The following is a 24,185-nucleotide window of genomic DNA, read 5'->3' on the forward strand; positions in this document are numbered from 1 at the left end:
TATGAAGCATCATCAGTTACATTTATAGAACACTTCATGGATGATTACGTTCAGACTGCACCTTTGTATGCATCTATTCCCAAATGCACAAATTGTATATAGGTCCCTGCAATTCAGAAAATGTGCAACATGGCAGCTGTTAATTCTTGAACTTTTTTGGTGTAGAGGAGAAGAGGAGATCTGAAGAAGAATTAAAGTCAAATACTCAGTCCAAGAGCTCAAGAAAACCCCCAATTATGTTAAGAATAGAATATTTATTTAGATGAAATTGTCAATGAAAAGACTAGAGTTAAAATTATTTACATTAATGCAGCTCAAACCAACAGTCACATAGGTACTGTAAAAATGTAAAAATGTATTTGTGTAAAAGGTTTTTTTTAAACTCCAGTCTAAGTACAGAAGCTTCTGACAACTTGTTTGTTTTTACCAATGTCCACATTTGCTGCAGAGCTGGTGCAGGTTCCATCCCACCACCACTCAGTGCTGACATTGTAAGGCCTGACACGAGAGTGAGGCAGTATCCTTCTTCATTCATCCAGAGGAGGTGGGAAGCCGACATACTGCCCCTGCACACCGGCCAACTCCCGGATGATCGGGAACCACAGCACAGGATGGTATCCTGGTATCAAATATCCCCATACCCAGCTCGCAAAGCTGCGATAGGCCAGATCCCTGCTACACCTAGAAAATCAACATGTTTCCACATTTGTTGAAATGGTATGAGAAAATAAGTAAATAGTTTTCTCTTGTTTGCCCTAACTCTTGTCTTTTATGCGTCTATTTATTAGACATGTTTTAGTTTTACAGCGATAATAGTAGAAAAAGTAAAATAAAACAACTGTTTTGTGTTTTTACCTGTATATTAACCATATTGACATTGTTTGCATTTTTGTGAGTAATTTATTGTTGTATAAAAATATTTTTTTGTATACTGACTCTAAATAAAAATAAAATAAATAAATTCTTTTTTGACACTGAACAGAAATCTGCACTATATACAACAATTAAAAACTTTACAATATTTTTTGCACGTAAGTCTTAATATCTTAAAAACACATCTTAATAATCCTACATCATAATATTGAGCTCAATACAAAAATGACAATCATGGAGGATCTGGCCTGTAACTGTTACACTATATTACTATTTGGCATTATAGACAAAGCTATGCCTAATAAAAGTAAGTGCTGACATCTGAGGAAACTGAAGTCCATCCAAGTATATGGTATCGGGTGTGCCTGTTGTCTAGCATGTATACAGCATCACAGTGAAGTGGTGCCATCATGTGGAGAGGTCAGTGTTGCAGCAAGACAAAAACATACATCCCATTTCTATCTTTGTTTAATCACTGTTACCGCATAATATGTTGCTGTTATACAAGTACACTGTTATTTAACTCCATAATATCTGGATTTATATTGGGGCTTAACGTACTAACCCCAGCCCAAATTTATTATTTATAGCAAGGTTGTAAACAACGCATAACCTAACAACAAATAAGATTTTAACATGTACATTTAAAGTGTAGTGTATATTGAATCTTAGAGTTGTATTTCTTTTGAATCCATATACCAACAGCATTTCAAGCATATCCAAGCATATCCTCTTGGATTTAGTTATTCAGTTGCAAAAATCGAATTTATCACAACACTTATACATTTCTGATCTGGTATTATTCATGAAATGATGTTTAGTTCAGTATTGGAGAAACTCCAGTTTTGAAACAACTGAGCGCAGAGATTTCTTTTCCTCACTTCCTAACTTTTTTCCATGTGTACAGTGCGGGAGATCCAGTAAAGCCAGTATGAAGGGACATACAGCTAATTGTATCTGTAATTTTAAAATTAAAAAAATCTTGATTCATTTGATATATTTTCAGAAAAAAACATTTAAACACAATAATTGGCAAACTTACCATAGAAATGAGATCCACCATGAACAGTGGGGCTACAGTCAGGGCCTGGGTACTTGTAACCAACCACTGCTATCACTTTGGACACATTGGACTTATGTCCTTGTTGCTTGTGTGGTTCATCCTAAGGTTGGATCAAACTGAAATGAGGATGAGGAAAATGGAAATGGAAAATTCACTGTGTCTGTGTGGTAGGAGTTTGGTAAAACTCACTTATCTCAGTGTGGTTTTAGAAAATCTTATTAAATCAGTCGATGGCTTCTGGTCTGTCATGATAAAGAGGCTTACTGAAATGATGAATATCAGAAAGTCCACCTATCAAATAATCTCTATCCAGCTGAAACTGAGGTGTGGAACAAGAGAAGAGATCCCAGCAGACACAGAGGAGCAAAGACGTGTTTCATTGTTGTAGTTAACGTTCACCAATCTAATTTCTACTAATTCACTACTAATTTATGAGACCCTGGTGATGGTTAAGTCTCAGTGATCATTTCATGCATGTGGTAAAATTCATACTTAAACATGGTTGGAGGAAAACCTCCAAATCAGTATGCAAAAGCACCTGAACTCCCGACGATGTATACACACAAGGCTTAATGGCTTTCTGTGTAGACATGCCCTAAAAGTCTACAACCATGCTAGCAGCTTTGCGAGGCTAATATGATCACAATGACAATGTTAACATGCTGATGTAAAGAATGTATAATGTCATTCTGACAATCTTAGCTAATATTTGCTAATAAGCACCAAACATAAATTACAGCTGAAGTTAAGGGGAACGTCATTCATTTTATTAGTATGTAGTCATAAACCAACGTGTTTATGAGACTAAAATTTTGACGTGCTGGTGTCAGGAAATCACTTATTAGGGTTCATCCTCTGGGAACCTTAAAATGTCTTTACAAAGTTTCATGGTAACCCTTTAAATTGTGTCTGACTAACAAAGACAACCACATTTCCATTAGTAGAACTGTAATGTTATGATTGTGTCTGTTCAGTCAGGCCATGGGGGGAGGGGGGGGGGGGGTGATATACCATAGTATGTGTTGTACCAAGTGAACTGACTGAAAGTGAACTTTACATTAACACAGATAAAAGCAGATTGATTATAACTTTAAACTAGACACTAGATAGATAGATAGATAGATAGATAGATAGATAGATAGATAGATAGATAGATAGATAGATATAGATAGATAGATAGATAGATAGATAGATAGATAGATAGATAGATAGATAGATAGATAGATAGATAGATAGATACTTTATTTATTCCCTCTGGGAAATTCATGTGTCCATTAGCTCATTGTTGATAATAATAATAACAGCTAATAATGAATAAAAAATAATACTTGTTTATGTTTTACCGTTGCAGTCAATGTTTTAAAAGTTAATGGACCTTCAAAAGAATGTTACTCGAAAATAATAACCTCTCCGAGTATATATGAGTTTGTAGAATCACACAGAACACAGTCACAAACAAATACGCACACATTAAATCAATTCAACCCAGTATCTTCGGTTTATGCTAAAAGGCCACCTCCTCTTACAAATTTCCCCTGCATGATTTAACATTGCACCACACAAGTCATTTGAAAGAGGCAAATTTGCAATCACACAACAGATGAAAATGATTAATGGCCAGCTCATGAGAGCCAGCTCAATGGCCTGTCGCCACAATTTGAATTCAATACAAATTGAGCTCAATACAAAAATGCTTTCCACTCATATTATCTCAAATTTGATTATGCCTCAACGGGGATTTGAACCCTGTCCTTTGTGGAATTTAAAATAAAAAAAATGAAGCAAAAAGCTGCCTTCCTATTGGCTGTTTCTCTGTTACAGCTATTCCCAACTGGCCCTCCTGGGAGACACAGAAGTTCTCATTCTAATCAGTAGCAAGTCAGACAGATTACACACTGAGTGTAAATATAAAATGGAATCAAATCAATCTCAGTTTGAAACATACATCACTATACAAACAGTGAAAAGTGTGCTGTGAAATGCTGCACTCCCATCGTCTGAGATATTACTTACAAAATGGATAGCTTCACTAAAATGCCACATTAAAAACTGTCTAAGGTAAGATGGTTGTGCCGTCATTGCTGTGAGTGCCGTTTGGTTGATCACTTAGTGTAGCTGGTACAACGACATTTTATTTTTTTGGATATTATGAACGTTCTATGTGTAATGCTCTTTTCTTTGTCTCTGCCAGTCCATCTCAATCTTAAATTACACACTCCTGGACATTTTTCTAATTTGAATTTCAACTCCATGTGGATGAAGAGGTGATAAACTCACAGAAAACTGCAGGCAAGTTGATCATCACTTTATACTTAAGCAATGCACCTGAATTTTAAGCTCTCATTTTAAATTGAAAACTGTAACACCAAAGGTGAAAAAAAAAAAAAAAGATTGTAGATTGCCCTCGTTCTGCACTGCACATTTAAGGTCTAGTAATTGTCTAGCATGGAGACAGCATCACAGTGAAGTATTGCCATCATGTGGTGAGATTGGTGTTAGAGCAAAAAACAAATGCATTCCATTTTATATCATTATTTACTTTATGAATTAATTACCTTTATTTGATTTACCATTTAATTCTGTGGGACTGTAAACAACATAAACCAAGAAGGTTTTAAAGTGGCCATTTAAAGTGTATTTTTAATCTTGCAGTTGTATATGTATTAATTGATATGCTAGTAACATTACAAGCACATATTCTTCTTTAGGTTTTGAAAATAGTGAGCGCACAGATTTATTTTCCAAAGCAGAGAATTTGTTTTTAACGTGTATGGTGTGGAGGATTTGACACTCTACAATCAGAAAACCAGAAAAAGGAGGCCTTCAGGGATGGAGACAGGGAGAAGCTCAGGTGTGTGCAACATGAGCTGAAGAGGAGATTAAAGCAGGAGAAGGAGGACTACAACAAAAAAGTAAAGAGGAAGCTGCAGCACAACAACACCAGAGAGGTGTGGAAGGGGATGAGGACCATCACTGGCTGCAAATTTCACTAACTAGCTCCTTCTCTCTGCCTGAAGGTGTGTTAATCAATTAAATCACCCACTGTAGTCTTTGGCTGGGATGAAAATCTGCATACTCCTAACCCTGCATTGAGTATGGTTGAATACCCATGTGTTACATTATGTTTTGTTTCTCTTCTCAAGGCAGCAAAAATGAAAGGACAGCGTACTCTCCTCAACAGTGTCTTGTAAGTACAGAATTTATATATATTTTTACTATTAGTAAGTTCATTCTAAATTTTATAATGCTTTTTTATTTTTTGCAGACCCTTTGGGTTGGCATCCTTCACCATGTTTGTGGCATTCACACCTGAACTATGGGAAACTGCCTACATGGGCACCTTGAAGAAAGACCTGGAGAGGAATGGATGCAGAGAGATTCCAAGTGCTACAAAGCTCTAATGGACATCGTTCTCAATAAGAGTAAAGTGCAGCTATGTTTCACACAGATGTACCTTATGACTATTTGTGATTATTTTTAAAATCATATATATATTTATAGATCAATCAGTTCAACTGCTGACCTAGAGGCCTTCCAGAATCATATTCTGATGTACGCCAACAAGTGCTACGCTTTCAGTTCCCCATTTACGAGGCAAGAGTTCTACTTGCTATTACTCGCAAGGAAGGATTGTGAGTGCAGAGGCCTTGAAGGAGGAGCCTCCGACCGGACCCTTGGTTTGGTGTGCCCACACCTGCCCCATCCATATCAGAACTGGTGCAGACACAAATCAGGAGAGGTCTAGGTAAGTGACACATATTTATTAGCTTTTATTGTAGCATATTAACTGATCCTGTAGGTCATTCTCTTCATGAAATAGCATTATTTTGACCAAACCATACCAAACAATAAAATAATAATATAATAAAACAATACAATAAAATACAATAGCTGCTGTTTTGGAATGAGCCTGGTTGGAGTTTTACCATGCTTCTTCCAAAGCAGGATCATTGTGCTTCTCAGGGACGACCATAGAATGAAAGAGCTGAGGCACAACGATAAGCTCACAGCTTTTAGTGTTCAGACAGACGGATGTGTCGACTGTTTCTTCTGTCTTTATCCAAGCCAACTCTGAAAACAGCAGGCTGTCAAAATGTGACTTCTTCAATCACTATTGTATTATAGCATGTAAAGCAGCTGGCAAATGTTAGCCATAAAACGCTACCACAATGTAGAACAAGTGTTTATTCACTATCTTAAATGTCAGCTATTACCTATAGCTTACAGACTAACAAGTAAAAATATAGCTATATAAACAAACCTCTTCACTTCACAGAATTGTAGTTGCATTAATTGACGCCATATTGTCACCTGGCCACCTTGCCATCTACATTCTCAACACTAGGTGTCACTAAATCCTTCACACAAAAATGAGCATATTTCCCAAAATGTGATGTGATGTGATGTGTTTAATAAAATCTGCACAATGGGACAGTATCATTAAAAATGCCTTATCATAATTAGTATTATGATCAGAGGAAAGCAATATTGCCCTGATTGCCAGAAGGTATCAGCCATATACAAGGGTACCACTCAAAATACTCATCAAAGCATCCTCTGTGCAGGAGTAAGACATGTTGCCAACCATCCCTGAGATTGTAGAGTCTCTATCTCTTGCCACAATGTCTCTTACTATACTTTATTTTAGCACATTTCAAGACTTTGTTTGTTGGTTTATTCTCAAAAATAAACAATCTTCATTAAGAAAGATGCATTACAAACGTAATATTAAAACTCCAATATTAAAAATCACAAAGATTTGCATTGCAACAAGCTGTAAAAAGGAAAATCATTAATAGGAAGCCTAAACATCAGCTATTCTGTCTATAGAGACACATATTTACTGGTGGCAGCTACTGGCTAATTGTTTTTGTGTAATTCTGAATGAGACCTTGGAAGTACTGCTGTGTGTTTTTGTGGGGTTGAAAAATGATGATGTAACATTTTGGGAGGAAATACCACAACAGAAAGGAGAAGAGACCGGAGAGTACTGCAAGAGCGTTAAGAGTTTGGATGTACTTTCCACGGTAAAGCACGTGCACGGTAAAGAAGATGATCCAGGTGAGGATCAGCAGGAGCAGGCAGAATGTTATTGCTTTGGCCTCATTGTAATTTTTTGGGAGGTCTTTTCCCATGTAGGAGAAAATGAAGCAAAGGGAGCACAAAGACACAAGTAAAATCACAGAACCAGAGTTTGCTTTCAGACCCATGTCACAGCTCAGTATTATTTTGTCTGGGTACCAAAGTGTTTCATTGTAGGGCTTGGGGGGTCCACAAGAATAGCCAATGAGAAGAAAGAGTGCCTGAATAACAAAAGCCCCAGTGATGACCAGCCATTGTCCATGATATTTTATCCACCAACTGTAGAGCTTGGGGAACTTGGCAGCCATTTTGAAAACGCAAACAATTTGAAAGGATCGCACAACAAAACATGCCAGACAGACAGTGTAGAACAAAATGAATGGTAAGAGCCTTAAGATACAGAAAGAAACTGTTGGCTTATCAAAGTAAAAGAACACACTAAGACTACACAGACTGAGGCAGCCTAAAATTAGGAAGCACATGGGTCCCCCAGCAGATCTGACAATAGGGGTGTTGTAGTTGATGGCAAAGAGAACAGACATGGCTAGTGTGAGGCCCACCAGGGCCCAGGCCCCGACCATGATCAGTATAGCCTCACTGTCTGTGAATGGGGTGTACTCCACCACCCGCAGATTGCATGATGTACTTCCTTCTGCAGACCATTCTGTCTCCTTACAGTTGATGCACTTGTAAGGATCCTCTGTTTCACATGGGAGAGGGACAATTTGTCAGAAAGGGTAAGGATTACTTTTGAAGTTGAATTAATATTTGTAGTGGTCAATGTCAACATGGAAGCCTATGTACAGTATATAGCAGTGTCCGGTCTACATGAAATGATCGTTAAGAAAATGAGTAAAAGCAGTGCTGCTATTCTTGCCTTGATGGAAGTTAATTTCTGACAGTTGTTAAATTCAAGGCAAAAAGGGTTTGTTTTCATGTGTAATAATTTACCTGTGCTGTTGATGTAAGTTCCATTCAGACAGATTTCACAATTGAAGCAGCATTTGTGGATCCCATCTGGCTTTTTTGCATGTCCCACAGGACATTCTGGGGAACACACTGAAGTAGGTGCCTGTACAACACAGTTGTTAAGCAGCAAAGTAAATATAAGTGAATAAAAGAAAATGCTGTGAAGGGTGGAGAGAATTGAAGGAAGGAAATTTAAAATGTGAACATCCTGTTAGACACTAAATGATATATTTAGACATCCCCTCATATTACACTATGAAGAACCATGCTGTTTATATTCTTGATAGTGTTTGCCCTTTTCATTGACATTACTAAACCAGTATGTTTTTGTACACACATGCATACAGCCATGTGGAAGAGGCAATAATACAAAAGTATTTTTAAACAACATACACTTTACTGTAGAGCCTTGATATATTTCATTATACTACACACTTAGGAAAAAACAACTTACTTCTCTGTCTGTGAACCACTGAATTCTGGTCTTGTTGATGAAAAAATGGGCTGATGGGTGAAATTTATAAAAGCCAACCTCTTCTGTATCTCCACTGTGGTTCCAGAAAATTATAGAATAGAATCCAAACTTGGGGTCACCATTCTCATCAAACTGAATGCTTTGATTTAAAAGTGTAAAGTTTGACTTCTTCAGCTCTGCTAGAACCTGATGTGGGCACACAAAGTTCAGACGGCCATTAATTCTTTTGATCTCACACTGATCAAAATGAAAAAGGATACATTTCTGTGTGATTCCCCCTCTCATACTCTTCTCGTTTTGTCTTTCAGAAGCGATTTGGTAAACTGCAATTAGTAATTCTTTCATATCTGTGAAAATTCATTACAGTTTGACTGAAAATATGATAATTGTATTCTAGGGTGTAAAGTTTTATATGATGTTTTATATGATATATATATGATTAAAAAAACACACATAGGCTACGAGACAAGTATTTTGAACTATGACAGACTTATCTACAGGTTAAAACTGTCATTATAATAAAACAATACAATAAAATACAATAGCTGCTGTTTTGGAATGAGCCTGGTTGGAGTTTTACCATGCTTCTTCCAAAGCAGGATCATTGTGCTTCTCAGGGACGACCATAGAATGAAAGAGCTGAGGCACAACGATAAGCTCACAGCTTTTAGTGTTCAGACAGACGGATGTGTCGACTGTTTCTTCTGTCTTTATCCAAGCCAACTCTGAAAACAGCAGGCTGTCAAAATGTGACTTCTTCAATCACTATTGTATTATAGCATGTAAAGCAGCTGGCAAATGTTAGCCATAAAACGCTACCACAATGTAGAACAAGTGTTTATTCACTATCTTAAATGTCAGCTATTACCTATAGCTTACAGACTAACAAGTAAAAATATAGCTATATAAACAAACCTCTTCACTTCACAGAATTGTAGTTGCATTAATTGACGCCATATTGTCACCTGGCCACCTTGCCATCTACATTCTCAACACTAGGTGTCACTAAATCCTTCACACAAAAATGAGCATATTTCCCAAAATGTGATGTGATGTGATGTGTTTAATAAAATCTGCACAATGGGACAGTATCATTAAAAATGCCTTATCATAATTAGTATTATGATCAGAGGAAAGCAATATTGCCCTGATTGCCAGAAGGTATCAGCCATATACAAGGGTACCACTCAAAATACTCATCAAAGCATCCTCTGTGCAGGAGTAAGACATGTTGCCAACCATCCCTGAGATTGTAGAGTCTCTATCTCTTGCCACAATGTCTCTTACTATACTTTATTTTAGCACATTTCAAGACTTTGTTTGTTGGTTTATTCTCAAAAATAAACAATCTTCATTAAGAAAGATGCATTACAAACGTAATATTAAAACTCCAATATTAAAAATCACAAAGATTTGCATTGCAACAAGCTGTAAAAAGGAAAATCATTAATAGGAAGCCTAAACATCAGCTATTCTGTCTATAGAGACATATATTTACTGGTGGCAGCTACTGGCTAATTGTTTTTGTGTAATTCTGAATGAGACCTTGGAAGTACTGCTGTGTGTTTTTGTGGGGTTGAAAAATGATGATGTAACATTTTGGGAGGAAATACCACAACAGAAAGGAGAAGAGACTGGAGAGTACTGCAAGAGCGTTAAGAGTTTGGATGTACTTTCCACGGTAAAGCACGTGCACGGTAAAGAAGATGATCCAGGTGAGGATCAGCAGGAGCAGGCAGAATGTTATTGCTTTGGCCTCATTGTAATTTTTTGGGAGGTCTTTTCCCATGTAGGAGAAAATGAAGCAAAGGGAGCACAAAGACACAAGTAAAATCACAGAACCAGAGTTTGCTTTCAGACCCATGTCACAGCTCAGTATTATTTTGTCTGGGTACCAAAGTGTTTCATTGTAGGGCTTGGGGGCTCCACAAGAATAGCCAATGAGAAGAAAGAGTGCCTGAATAACAAAAGCCCCAGTGATGACCAGCCATTGTCCATGATATTTTATCCACCAACTGTAGAGTTTGGGGAACTTGGCAGCCATTTTGAAAACGCAAACAATTTGAAAGGATCGCACAACAAAACATGCCAGACAGACAGTGTAGAACAAAATGAATGGTAAGAGCCTTAAGATACAGAAAGAAACTGTTGGCTTATCAAAGTAAAAGAACACACTAAGACTACACAGACTGAGGCAGCCTAAAATTAGGAAGCACATGGGTCCCCCAGCAGATCTGACAATAGGGGTGTTGTAGTTGATGGCAAAGAGAACAGACATGGCTAGTGTGAGGCCCACCAGGGCCCAGGCCCCGACCATGATCAGTATAGCCTCACTGTCTGTGAATGGGGTGTACTCCACCACCCGCAGATTGCATGATGTACTTCCTTCTGCAGACCATTCTGTCTCCTTACAGTTGATGCACTTGTAAGGATCCTCTGTTTCACATGGGAGAGGGACAATTTGTCAGAAAGGGTAAGGATTACTTTTGAAGTTGAATTAATATTTGTAGTGGTCAATGTCAACATGGAAGCCTATGTACAGTATATAGCAGTGTCCGGTCTACATGAAATGATCGTTAAGAAAATGAGTAAAAGCAGTGCTGCTATTCTTGCCTTGATGGAAGTTAATTTCTGACAGTTGTTAAATTCAAGGCAAAAAGGGTTTGTTTTCATGTGTAATAATTTACCTGTGCTGTTGATGTAAGTTCCATTCAGACAGATTTCACAATTGAAGCAGCATTTGTGGATCCCATCTGGCTTTTTTGCATGTCCCACAGGACATTCTGGGGAACACACTGAAGTAGGTGCCTGTACAACACAGTTGTTAAGCAGCAAAGTAAATATAAGTGAATAAAAGAAAATGCTGTGAAGGGTGGAGAGAATTGAAGGAAGGAAATTTAAAATGTGAACATCCTGTTAGACACTAAATGATATATTTAGACATCCCCTCATATTACACTATGAAGAACCATGCTGTTTATATTCTTGATAGTGTTTGCCCTTTTCATTGACATTACTAAACCAGTATGTTTTTGTACACACATGCATACAGCCATGTGGAAGAGGCAATAATACAAAAGTATTTTTAAACAACATACACTTTACTGTAGAGCCTTGATATATTTCATTATACTACACACTTAGGAAAAAACAACTTACTTCTCTGTCTGTGAACCACTGAATTCTGGTCTTGTTGATGAAAAAATGGGCTGATGGGTGAAATTTATAAAAGCCAACCTCTTCTGTATCTCCACTGTGGTTCCAGAAAATTATAGAATAGAATCCAAACTTGGGGTCACCATTCTCATCAAACTGAATGCTTTGATTTAAAAGTGTAAAGTTTGACTTCTTCAGCTCTGCTAGAACCTGATGTGGGCACACAAAGTTCAGACGGCCATTAATTCTTTTGATCTCACACTGATCAAAATGAAAAAGGATACATTTCTGTGTGATTCCCCCTCTCATACTCTTCTCGTTTTGTCTTTCAGAAGCGATTTGGTAAACTGCAATTAGTAATTCTTTCATATCTGTGAAAATTCATTACAGTTTGACTGAAAATATGATAATTGTATTCTAGGGTGTAAAGTTTTATATGATGTTTTATATGATATATATATGATTAAAAAAACACACATAGGCTACGAGACAAGTATTTTGAACTATGACAGACTTATCTACAGGTTAAAACTGTCATTATCATAAATGTGAACATTTCAGATGGTTAAATTAAATAAATCATCTTATTTGTGTACTTACCATGTGTGGGTAGGCGGTAATATTGTCATTACATGTGCCATCTCCACATTGCAAGACATTGTGTATGGCATTAGCGACGGCATGTACAGCAGAATAAACAGGAAAAGAGAAAGATGGGTCCATAGAAATGATATCCTCTGCACTCAGATTACTGCAGTTGCAAAACTGATTACAAAACTGCTGTCCTGCATTTTCACAGTGAGTCTGGCTTTTAAAAGAATAGATAAAATTACTGAAACCAGGTATCGTCACCACTGGCTGAGACACTCCAAGCACAGTTCCAATATTTCTGATTCCTTTCTCGTTGGGGAGCTTCTTGTTTAAGGACCAGGTATCTCCTGCTATCCACACTTTGTTGGTGACATTTAGTTGTATTGCTGACTCGATGAGAGCTTCAGCATTCATTTTAGGAACAAAAACAATAATGATATTTACCCTCTGTGCCTCTATCTGTCTGAATATTTTGGAGTAATTTGTATTGTGATTGAGACCTTTGGTGTACGCCAGGCAGATCTCAGTGTCCTTAATCCTCTTGATGAACAATTCCTGTCCATCAATGCCAAATTCATCATCACTATTAAGGAAAGCAACCCAGCGCCAGTTGAAGTGCAGTATGATGTTAACAATCACTTCTATGACATCTTTATTGGAATGCACTGTTCGCAGGAAAGATGGATATTTTACTTTCTCTGAAAAAGCAGAGCTAGCAGCTCCATAACTGACCTGTTAAAAGAGTGACAGAGAAATTGTCGTTAAATTCAGTGATAATAAATTGTCAAATGTCAAGTTAAAATCTTTTTCTTTTTTTTTTAATAACTTATATTAATTGATAGTTTTTATCACTTATTCTATCAGGGAAAAATTTTACCATACAATACTTGAAAAACTTACAATAGGAATGAGATTCATCATGAATAGTGGAGCCACACTCAGTGTCTCAGTGCTTGAAAAAGGGCCGACCACTGCTATCACTTTGGACACACTGGACAGATTCTTCTGTGGTTCACCCCAAGGTTGGATCAAGCCATTGACTGAGATGAGATTCAAAATTCCTGGAAAGTTCTGTATATCTGAGCATTGGTCAAATATCTCATAGCCAAGAGATACATTTGGCAGTAGGTTGGTAGAGTTGTTGATTTCCTCTACAGAGAATCTCATCAGCTGAAACCTCCGATAACTTGACAGAATTAAGGGTTGACTGTGGGCAGAGAAAAGGAGAGTAAGATTGACTTCAAATGAACACTATCAGTCTTCACACCTCTACACTGGTACAAGAGAGAGGAGATTTGTGCTACTAAGTTATAGTCATTGGTCTGGCATTTGAAGTAAAGCTCCCATAGTGTTGAAAAAGAATATAAACTGTTCCACTTAGAGTTGGTCATTAGTTTCAACTTCAGAACATATCCACTCAGATTTATTATAAGACTCACCTGGCGCAGTCGATGGCTTCTGGTCGGTCATGATAAACAGGGCCATCGACATGATGGATATCAAAAAGTCCACCTATCAAATGATCTCCTTCCAGCTGAAACTCTGAGGTGTGGACGGGGCATTGAGTCAAGGCACGCAGAAGAAGAGATCCCAGCAGACACAGGGAAGGAAGAAAATGTTTCATTGTTACAGTTACCATTTACCAATCTGATTTGATCCCCAAAGTGATTAGTCTCTGCCTTTAATAAGAAATACAATGCTTGTAACGGCAAACCCGCACTCATCATTTCCATGTATTTGGGAATGCATGACTTCAGATGAATACACACCTGTAAATGGTTGGAGGAGAATTCACAAATGAATATGCAAAAAGCATCTAAGCTGCACTAACGCATGTGATGACTAAAGGTTATTATGAGGAAGCAACCTGCTTGCAAACAGTCACACGATAGCGAAACTGACATCGTATTTTATGGCACCAGAGGTTTCCTAACAATAAAATGTAACCATGCACCATAATAATCTTCTAGCACAGCTGGCCTACATTATTGGCTCCTTGTTTCTTTACAGGAGGACAGTCTCATCCTTTCACACAGCAGAAAAAAATATCTTTTGAATTCAATATAAAGGAGCAAACATGGCAGGGGGTTAATGTAATTGTCAGCAGAGAAGGATCATCTGCTGTTCAAGGCCCAAACAGTGTACCTTATACAGAGCAGCAGGAAAAGTGTGTGTGTGTGTGTGTGTGTGTGTGTGGGGGGGGGGGGGGGGGGGGGGGGGTGAGTGAGGTACAACATGCAACGAGGGTTTTCCAGTCGGGCGTCAAACTGTGGACCTTGCAATTACTATGTTACCACTACCAACTGTTGATCAGCCGAATAATGGGAAACTGATAGCATGAATATATACCTCACCACTTATCTTTGCACACACATGTGCATCCTCATGAGCATGCACAATTCAACCAAAATGGGGACCCACACCCAGTTCACTCAAACTGAGTTGAAATAACTCAAATGTCTTTATATTGCACAGATGAAACATCTGGAAAAGACAACCAAAGATCATCTTTTCATACACCAGACACATGCCAGCTGCATGTTAACTGACGCAAAACCACTCTCCTCTCTTCCTGCTTTATTCCACACAACGTATGTATGATGAATTATGCATCAGGCAAAGTTTAACACAGTTAACACCAATGCTCATGACGCTCATTTGGCAAACAATTTGTAGCATTTCTCCTTGAAATATCATTTTTATAGTGGCTAACACTACTTAAAACTGTTGTAACAGATATAAGAATGTATGTTTGTCAAAGTGAAAGTTTGAAAAGTCTTATAAAACATAGTTATATCGAATGAATGTTTCGCTATAGGGATGATCTATGGAGGAAAGGGGTGAAATGAAGATAAAGTGAAGATGAAGTTGTGAGACCACATGAGGTCACAAGCAAATACACACAAATCAATGAATTAATTCAACCAGGTATCTTTGGTTTATGCTAAAATGCTACATCCTCTTACAAATGAGCTCTGCATGACTGAACCTTTGACCACACAGGTCATTTTGAAAGGAGATGATTTGCAATCACTCTGCGGATGACCACGGCGGATGACAGACCATGAGCTGTGCTTTCACCAAAGTCTGAATTCAGGCAACCTGATGAAATGCCTGAAACACAATGAGTTCTGTTTTAGTACTGATACAACAGCATCATACAAAAAACAAGAGACTATTTCAGCTTACTACACTGGTGTGTAGTTCAGATCTTCAAATTTGCTGTCTGCTGTTGTTGTTTTTTAATAATGTTGTATAACTTTGTAATAAATTTGGTACTTAGTAGTCATTTTTAAGTAAGTCAAAATTCCTTTGATGTTCTGATACAACTTAAGAAAGACCCTGCTAAAAAGGAAACATAGTGGATAACTAGATCTTCAAACTGTAACATCACTGAGATGTACAGCTTCTAGCCTCGTCTATGCTAAAACAACAGGGATTAGGAGGAAGTCAAACGTTAATATTATCATTATGAACTAAGTCTTTTGACATCCTTTTGTGTGCAATTAATCCCTGTATTTATGGAAGAAATCGTGAGCCATAAACGTAAGATCATGTATTTGCAATAAGAGCTTGAATGATAATATATTACATCCTTGCTTTTTTGTAAACCCGATCATCTCAAGGAGAAATTTTTATCAACAGCCAACAGTTTGGAACTATACAGAATCTGGTGTCAGTGTCACAGTGAGGTGGTTCTTTCATGTGGTGAGATTAGTGTAGTGTAATAGCAACCACAAAATACAGTTGGACAGAAAGGAAAACACGCATTTCATTCTATGTTTTTTTTTTAATTGAATCATATGTATTGTTATAATTCAGTTTTGCACATATGTGTAAATATCTAAATTAGTACATGTTCTTTAATTTAGTTACTAAAGTTATTTCTCATGTGTAAGTGTAGTTGTGACCTGGTAGTATTCATGAACTGATCATTTCAACATTTTAGAAGTGTCGGTTTTGTAATAACTGAGTCTTCATTTCCTTCTTTGCATGTTGATGCTAAGCAGGTATAATGTTTACCATGTTCACAATCTTATTTTAGTGTGTTACCATGCTAACATATGCTAATTAGCACCAAACACACAGTACAGCCAAGGCCTGTGTGAATGTCATTAGTTTAAGGAGTCATAGATTAAAGTATTGGACCAATTCAAATGTCGATTAGATTGAGAGTGGCACCTTCTTCAGAATTTTTATTTAAAAATAATAATGATAACAGTGAGGTTTGCAGACCTCCAGAATTTGCTTAATAGTCAGTCACATGACATCAGGAAGCAGTTGAATGTGCTGAGAGAAGAGTCCAAGCTGACCCTCCGGAGACTGTTTTTCTTTTGGAAGTAAAATAATGTACACTAGCCTGAATATTTATATATAGTAGTAGCGTATATAAGTGCTATATTAATGTTAATATACTGAACATTACATATCAATATAAATCTTCCCAACTTGATTATACAGCATCCCATATAAGACTTCAAGGGCATGAACTTAATTTTTACAATTCTGGAGAGACAAACTGTCAGTGTGTACATGATGTGAACTAATATCATTTAGAAAACAGTCAAAAAACATATTTTCATTATTACTGTCTGTTGACTATATATGTTTAATTTCTTGATTAAAAGGTTGCATTAGTCATATGAGCGTATACATGTGCACAACAATGCTACTACTGTAAATACAATGACAATAACAACCATGCCGCTATTTACTTAAACTGACTTGAATGAACTCACAATAAGTGTGAAACAGCTCACAACTGTGCAGAAGAAGCACAGGAGGTTCATTACTGTCAGATTCTGATACTGTGTTGAAAGATGTAAATAATCCATACAGATACTGGCTGTCATATGTGATGCATCAAAAAAACAGATGACTCCAGGTGTCTAACTAAAAAACATTCTCACAACAGGTGTGTCATAATTACAAGCTTTATTAAAGTGGTAGAACTCACTTAAAGAGGATGGAACTACTTATGCCAGCAGCCAGCTCTGGACCAGATGATGGTGCTAGATGATAAATTAAGAAAAAGTCATTACAATTCATCCTGATGGGGTCATGAATGTTTTTACCAAATGTCATGCCAATCCATTTAATTGTTGCTGAGACATTTCACTCAAAACCACCAAATGTTAACCTCAGGGTGGTGCTAGAGAAAATGTCAGATGATCACCAAGTAATGGGATTCATTGTTCAGGAACCATGACATTTGAAAAAAATGAACGAGTGAAAAAAAAAATTGGGCTAATCACTCAAAATCGATTTTGAGATGTTTCACAGAATAATTGAAAACTTTTGGTTTCGAGTGAAATGTCTCAACAACCGTTGGATGGATTGAATGAATTTCAGTTTCAACATCGATGTACACCTCAGGAAGAATTTTAATTACTTTGGTGATCGCTTACAACTGTTCATCTAGTGCCATCATCTGGTAAAAATTTTAATTTGTTGGTTTATGACTAAATTGCTTGGTAAAGACATTCCTAGTTGCACTGTTTAGTGCTAATTAGCCAATTCTAGCATTCTGTCAGGCTAAACATTACACCTGCATCAGCATGTTGAGAGTAGGGCTATGAGATGCCAACCATCCCTAACTAAATAACTGTATGAATGCATCCCTCATTAATACATTACTCAGTAGAACAACCAAGCAACTAGTCAAATTTGGTTGTAACACATTTAGGTTACACCAAAAGAACAAGACAAAGATTTAATTTAGTATATGTATCTTTTTGACAAGAAGGCCTGAAGCACAATGGTTCCTCTGTCTACAGTGACACATAATTACAGTGAGCTGCTACTGGCTAATTGTTTTTGTGTAATTCTGAATGAGACCTTGGAAGTACTGCTGTGTGTTTTTGTGGGGTTGAAAAATGATGATGTAACATTTTGGGAGGAAATACCACAACAGAAAGGAGAAGAGACTGGAGAGTACTGCAAGAGCGTTAAGAGTTTGGATGTACTTTCCACAGTAAAGCACGTGCACGGTAAAGAAGATGATCCAGGTGAGGATCAGCAGGAGCAGGCAGAATGTTATTGCTTTGGCCTCATTGTAATTTTTTGGGAGGTCTTTTCCCACGTAGGAGAAAATGAAGCAAAGGGAGCACAAAGACACAAGTAAAATCACAGAACCAGAGTTTGCTTTCAGACCCATGTCACAGCTCAGTATTATTTTGTCTGGGTACCGAAGTGTTTCATTGTAGGGCTTGGGGGCTCCACAAGAATAGCCAATGAGAAGAAAGAGTGCCTGAATAACAAAAGCCCCAGTGATGACCAGCCATTGTCCATGATATTTTATCCACCAACTGTAGAGTTTGGGGAACTTGGCAGCCATTTTGAAAACGCAAACAATTTGAAAGGATCGCACAACAAAACATGCCAGACAGACAGTGTAGAACAAAATGAATGGTAAGAGCCTTAAGATACAGAAAGAAACTGTTGGCTTATCAAAGTAAAAGAACACACTAAGACTACACAGACTGAGGCAGCCTAAAATTAGGAAGCACATGGGTCCCCCAGCAGATCTGACAATAGGGGTGTTGTAGTTGATGGCAAAGAGAACAGACATGGCTAGTGTGAGGCCCACCAGGGCCCAGGCCCCGACCATGATCAGTATAGCCTCACTGTCTGTGAATGGGGTGTACTCCACCACCCGCAGATTGCATGATGTACTTCCTTCTGCAGACCATTCTGTCTCCTTACAGTTGATGCACTTGTAGGGATCCTCTGTTTCACATGGGAGAGGGACAATTTGTCAGAAAAGTTAAGATTAAATTTTGAAAAATAAAAACAGACCAAAAGAGAGATGAAAGGATGTAAGAGAGGTTAAACAGCTGAGGAAGCAGCGTAGATATTTAATCTGTGATACTATGTTCTCCTAAAATGAGCTTTTTACTTCATGTCAAACTTGCATTAGAGTTTACAGAGATAAACCCTACAGCTCGACATGAAATGATGTTAAACCATCTCAGCCTTGAGAACTAAACTGTCTGAAATGTTACTAATTTTCTTGTTTTCATGTGTAATAATTTACCTGTGCTGTTGACATAAGTTCCATTCAGACAGATTTCACAATTGAAGCAGCATTCGTGGATTCCATCTGGCTTTTTTGCATGTCCCACAGGACATTCTGGGGAACACACTGAAGTAGGTGCCTGTACAACACAATTGTTAAGCAGCAAATCAAATGCAAGAGCATGACAGAGAAAATTGTAAGGGGGCAAATGAGAGGTAGAGAAGTAGCAGTAACGAGGCCTTTTCAGCTTTTTAAATTTCAAACCAAATGTATTGTAAAAATGTAACAATCATTGTAAGTATTATATTTATACAACCCTGCAAAATGCACCATGAACAACCACCAATGGTTGATTTAACCTGATATACGCAGCTTTACTAAACCAGAAAATGCGCTCACTAGAGTGCAGACGTTTTTGCCGAGGCCAATGTCAAACAACAGAGACCAGGCTTCAGAGGAAAGTTTTCAAAATCATAGTAAATGATCTGAATCTGCCCCAGAATCTAATGGGTTCTACCCTGGCCCATGTCCCACCCCTCCACCAAGTTCAGTGCAAACCAGCTCTGTACTTTTTTGTGTAATCCTGCTGACAAACAAACAGAACAGAAAACAAACAGACATAACCTCCTTGGTGGAGGTAATAAGTGTGTGTGTATATATATATACTGTATATACAGTAGTTATATTGTATATACTACAATATAACTACTGATAGGAAAAAACAACTTACTTTTCCTTTCGTGTACCACTGAATTTTGCTGTTGTTGATGAAGAAATGGAATGATGGGTGAAATTTATAAATGCCGACCTCCTCTGCGTCACCGCTGTGGTTCCAGAAAACTATGGAATAGGCTCCAAACTTGGGGTCACCATTCTCATCAAACTGAATACTTTGATTTAGAAGTGTAAAGTTTGACTTCTTCAGTTCTGCTAGAACCTGATGCGGGTAGACAACATTCATATTACTTGCATGCGTTCACAATGGACATTGGAGGTGTTGATTAAATAGGTTCTTAGGTTAAATACTTCTATGGAGAGAAGTGCAGCTCTTCCTAACACTTCCTAACCTCTTAGTGTTGGAAGTGGTTTATCAGACTCTACACTCTTCTATCTCTGAAATGTGTTGTCTGATATTATGAGTATGGAGGACCACAAGTGTCACAGAAACTGTGATAAAGCATTTACTTAATTAATAACTTTTACAATAAAAATGTGCATTCATAAATCTGTTCACAAATTCATTTATCAATCTATAAACGGACTGAATAAATTACAAAGTAGTTCGGTATTTGATGGGCAAAAAAAGGATTGGAAGACGGAAGCATTTACAAATGAAATATTAATCCTCAATAAATAGTTCAAATTGAAAAGGGTTTACAAAACAACATGAAATATAAAGTCAATAAGTACATCATTTAAAAGTATTAATGTATTCATAAATAAATAATGGAATTGAAGAACTGGATTCATAAATTTAATTAAGAACATATTTTAATCAGACATTTAAAAGGACAATTTCTTTTCCAATTTTGCATTTCCATTTCCTATTCAATTTGCTTAGTCATTTAGCTTCACCTTTGAGCCTCTCCATTTAGCTATAACTGTGATATTTTGGGCTTTGTGCTGGTAAAAACAGGTAAAGCAATGCAAATTAGCCTTTGGTTGTGACAAGCTGTCTGTTTGGTTAGAGAGCTGCAGCCACCTCATATCCTAGTTATGTTTTCCAACACTGTTTAGGTGCCAAGAAGACACTTTCACGCTCTTAATGTCCAACACTGATACATCAAGAATTTGAAGGGATTTTGGCAGTAAAATGGAGTGCCGATCCTCACAGTGTTACACCATTAAGACACTCTCAACTTGGGCACCCACCCTGACTGTGTCCTTCCCACGTCCATGATTTATCTCTGTATATGACATACCAGGTGATCACCGATCAGAGCTAATTACATCCAATGGCTATTTGCATTGTTTTACCTCCTTTTATTGCAAGGCTCAAAGTGCAGTGGAAAGGCAAAATGTCTAAGCAAATCAAATAGCTAATCAGAAATTAAAATGCAAATAGAAAAGGATATTGACCTTTTAAATCAACATGTGAATCCAGTTATTCATTTTTCTTTTTAAACTGCATTTTCACATAGATTTTTAAACACAATTATTTATTTATTAATTCATTAATGTATTTTTAAATGATGTTGTTAATGACTGTTTTATGTTATTTTGGTAACCACTATTTTATTCCTATTTTAATTGGCCAGTAAAATATCAAATAGCCTACTAAATTACTTTGTAATTTAGTCCATTTATTTATAGATCAATTAATGGTTAATTAAAAGTTGTAAACAAATGTATTAATGCATAATCTTAGTGGACAAATAATTATTAATTAATGAAATGCTTCATTTCTATTTTCATGTCACTTGTGGTGCTCCATAACCACAGCAATGCTTACAAGATAATAAAAAAGAGCGGGCACATCCAGGCGCTGGATTAAAAAAATTTAACACTGAAGGCAGAAATCAGAGAAAACATTACCTCCCAGTTAATTAAATTGAATACAGCATTGTTTCAACCTCAGACAGATGTAATGAGACTGAAATGGCTTGGAGAAACCTGACAAAGAGCTCTCTGAGACTGAAACAATGCTTTATTTAAAGTGTTGGAAGTGTTGGAAGCCATCAGCAGAGTGTGCCGATCCCTTATCTGATTTCTGATTTTAAAATTTTTGTTGATTGTATTCTGATGATCTTTCCTTTACATATGTAAAATGTGATAATTACATCAACTCTCAAATCGGTCGTGTACTTACCATGTGTGGGTACAGTGTAATATTGCCATTACATGTGCCAGCTCCACATTGCAAAGCATTGTGTATGGCATGAGCGATGGAATATACGGCAGAATAAACAGGAAAAGAGAAAGATGGGTCTGCAGAAAAGATATCTTCTTGACTCAGGTTACTACAGTTGCAAATCTGATTACAAAACTGCTGTCCTGCATTTTCACAGTGAGTCTGGCTTTTTAAGGAATAAATAAAATCACTGAAACCAGGTATCGTCACGGCTGGTTCAGAGACTCCAAGCACAGTTCCAATATTTCTGATTCCTTTCTCCTTGGGGAGCTTCTTGTTTAAGGACCAGGCGTCTCCTGCTATCCACACTTTGTTGGTGACATTTAGTTGTATTGCTGACTCGATGAGAGGTTCAGCAGTCCATTCAGGAGCAAAAACAATAATGACATGTACCCTCTGTGCCTCTATCTGTCTGAATATTTGGGAGTAATCTGTATCATGATTGAGACCTTTGGTGTACGCCAGGCAGATCTCAGTGTCCTTAATCTTTTTTATGAACAAATACCGCCCATCGTTGCCATAATCATCATCAACATTAAGGAAAGCAACCCAGCGCCAGTTGAAGTGCAGTATGATGTTAACAATCACTTCTATGACATCTTTATTCGGATGTACTGTTCGGAAGAAAGAGGGAAAATTCTGTTTTCTTGAAAAGACAGAGGTAGCGGCTCCATAACTGACCTGTTAAATGAGATACGTTTCATTATTTTTAGCTTGACAGTAAATTCTCAAAAGTTAGACTGCTTTTGAAGCTGTATTAATTCAGCATAGCATAGATAGCAAATTTACCATAGGAATGAGATTCATCATGAATAGTGGAGCCACACTCAGTGTCTCAGTGCTTGTATAGGTGCCGACCACCGCTATCACTTTGGACACACTGGACAGATTCTTCTGTGGTTCACCCCAAGGTTGGATCAAGCCATTGACTGAGATGAGATTCAAAATTCCTGGAAAGTTCTGTATATCTGAGCAGTGGTCAAATATCTCATAGCCAAGAGATACATTTGGCAGTAGGTTGGTAGAGTTGTTGATTTCCTCTACAGAGAATCTCATCAGCTGAAACCTCCGATAACTTGATTCAGTTAAGTTTTCACTGTGGACAGAGGAAGGACAGTGAGAGTTTGTATGAATTATGTTATTGTTTATGTATTATTGTTTGTTAAGGCTGTACAGTTATGAACATTCAAAAGAATTTCATGGAACAAATGCTGAAGTCAATAATGAAGACTTTATGTCCTTCAATAACTTAGATGATAATTAGATGTTTGATTTTAATCAGGTTTTGAGTGTAATGTGCAACTAGCAATAGCTATTGACCTCAATTGTGAGTGAAACTCCTGAATAATAATGTAATCTGTTAAACTAGGCATTCTTCATTAGTTTCAACTTCAGAAGATATCCACACACTTATTATAAGACTCACCTGGCGCAGTCGATGGCTTCTGGTCGGTCATGATAAACAGGGCCATCGACATGATGAACATCAAAAAGTCCGCCTATCAAATAATCTCCTTCCAGCTGAAACTCTGAGGTGTGGACGGGGCATTGAGTCAAGGCACGCAGAAGAAGAGATCCCAGCAGACACAGGGAAGGAAGAAAATGTTTCATTGTTACAGTTACCGCTAACAAATTTGATGTGACTATATCGAGATTTGCCTCTGCCTTTCCTAAGTTGAGACACTGGTGAGGGTTAAGCCTCACTGATCATTTCCATACATGTGGAAACTAAATTCATACCTTTACACGGAGGGAGGAGAATTCACAAATTAGTATGCAAAAGCACCTGAACTGCTGAACAGACTGCCTGTGATGTATTCACAATCATCATGAACAAGCCAAACTCTAAATTTAACTTTTAATGTGCGACAGATACTGTATAAAAATTTGAAATATAATTATGTTTAACATTCATCGGAGACACTTCCGCTCTGTTACAATATTTGGCCTTTTTAGTTTACCTTCCTCCATGGCATCCCAGGATTACACAGGTAAGACCAAATGGTAGCCATATGTGTTTTTACTGCAATTTAAGGATGAAGTTATACTTCATCTGCATCATACTGCATCCTTGATGTGATTAGCACCTGCAGAAAACACCATAATG

The 24,185-nt window shown here is 37.3% G+C and overlaps 2 protein-coding genes and 1 pseudogene across 2 annotated transcripts; all 3 read right to left on the reverse strand.

Annotated features, from left to right (window-relative positions):
• Positions 1 to 527: 527 nt before the first annotated feature.
• Positions 528 to 9,067, reverse strand: LOC130174866 (taste receptor type 1 member 2-like; annotated as a pseudogene).
• A 902-nt stretch (positions 9,068 to 9,969) lies between these two features.
• Positions 9,970 to 13,833, reverse strand: LOC130175025 (taste receptor type 1 member 1-like). The gene is made up of 6 exons (XM_056385286.1): positions 13,649 to 13,833; positions 13,110 to 13,416; positions 12,219 to 12,941; positions 11,622 to 11,828; positions 11,150 to 11,270; positions 9,970 to 10,898 (listed from the first exon to the last, which is right to left on the reverse strand). Exons 1-6 carry the CDS (start codon positions 13,831 to 13,833, stop codon positions 9,970 to 9,972), a joined length of 2,472 nt encoding a protein of 823 aa, XP_056241261.1.
• A 2,312-nt stretch (positions 13,834 to 16,145) lies between these two features.
• On the reverse strand, positions 16,146 to 23,854 carry LOC130174992 (taste receptor type 1 member 1-like). Its single transcript, XM_056385253.1, has 6 exons — positions 23,505 to 23,854; positions 22,868 to 23,174; positions 22,037 to 22,759; positions 19,958 to 20,164; positions 19,246 to 19,366; positions 16,146 to 18,938 (listed from the first exon to the last, which is right to left on the reverse strand). The coding sequence occupies exons 1-6, from the start codon at positions 23,687 to 23,689 to the stop codon at positions 18,010 to 18,012; spliced, it is 2,472 nt and encodes an 823-aa protein (XP_056241228.1). The 5' UTR covers positions 23,690 to 23,854; the 3' UTR covers positions 16,146 to 18,009.
• Positions 23,855 to 24,185: the final 331 nt, after the last annotated feature.

This window comes from Seriola aureovittata, chromosome 9, assembly GCF_021018895.1.
Source record: "Seriola aureovittata isolate HTS-2021-v1 ecotype China chromosome 9, ASM2101889v1, whole genome shotgun sequence".
Classification (NCBI taxonomy): domain Eukaryota; kingdom Metazoa; phylum Chordata; class Actinopteri; order Carangiformes; family Carangidae; genus Seriola; species Seriola aureovittata.

Excerpts from the sequence above, each read along its gene's own strand:
- LOC130174992 (XM_056385253.1), bottom strand. The coding sequence starts at position 23,689 with ATGAAACATTTTCTTCCTTCCCTGTGTCTGCTGGGATCTCTTCTTCTG. Across the intron at positions 20,165-22,036 it reads TTACACTGTACCCACACATG|GTTCTAGCAGAACTGAAGAA; the intron begins GTAAGTACACGA and ends TACCCGCATCAG. Across the intron at positions 18,939-19,245 it reads AACTTATGTCAACAGCACAG|AGGATCCCTACAAGTGCATC; the intron begins GTAAATTATTAC and ends CATGTGAAACAG.
- LOC130175025 (XM_056385286.1), bottom strand. The coding sequence starts at position 13,833 with ATGAAACATTTTCTTCCTTCCCTGTGTCTGCTGGGATCTCTTCTTCTG. Across the intron at positions 13,417-13,648 it reads GAAGCCATCGACTGCGCCAG|TCAACCCTTAATTCTGTCAA; the intron begins GTGAGTCTTATA and ends CTCTGCCCACAG. Across the intron at positions 11,829-12,218 it reads TTACCGCCTACCCACACATG|GTTCTAGCAGAGCTGAAGAA; the intron begins GTAAGTACACAA and ends TGCCCACATCAG.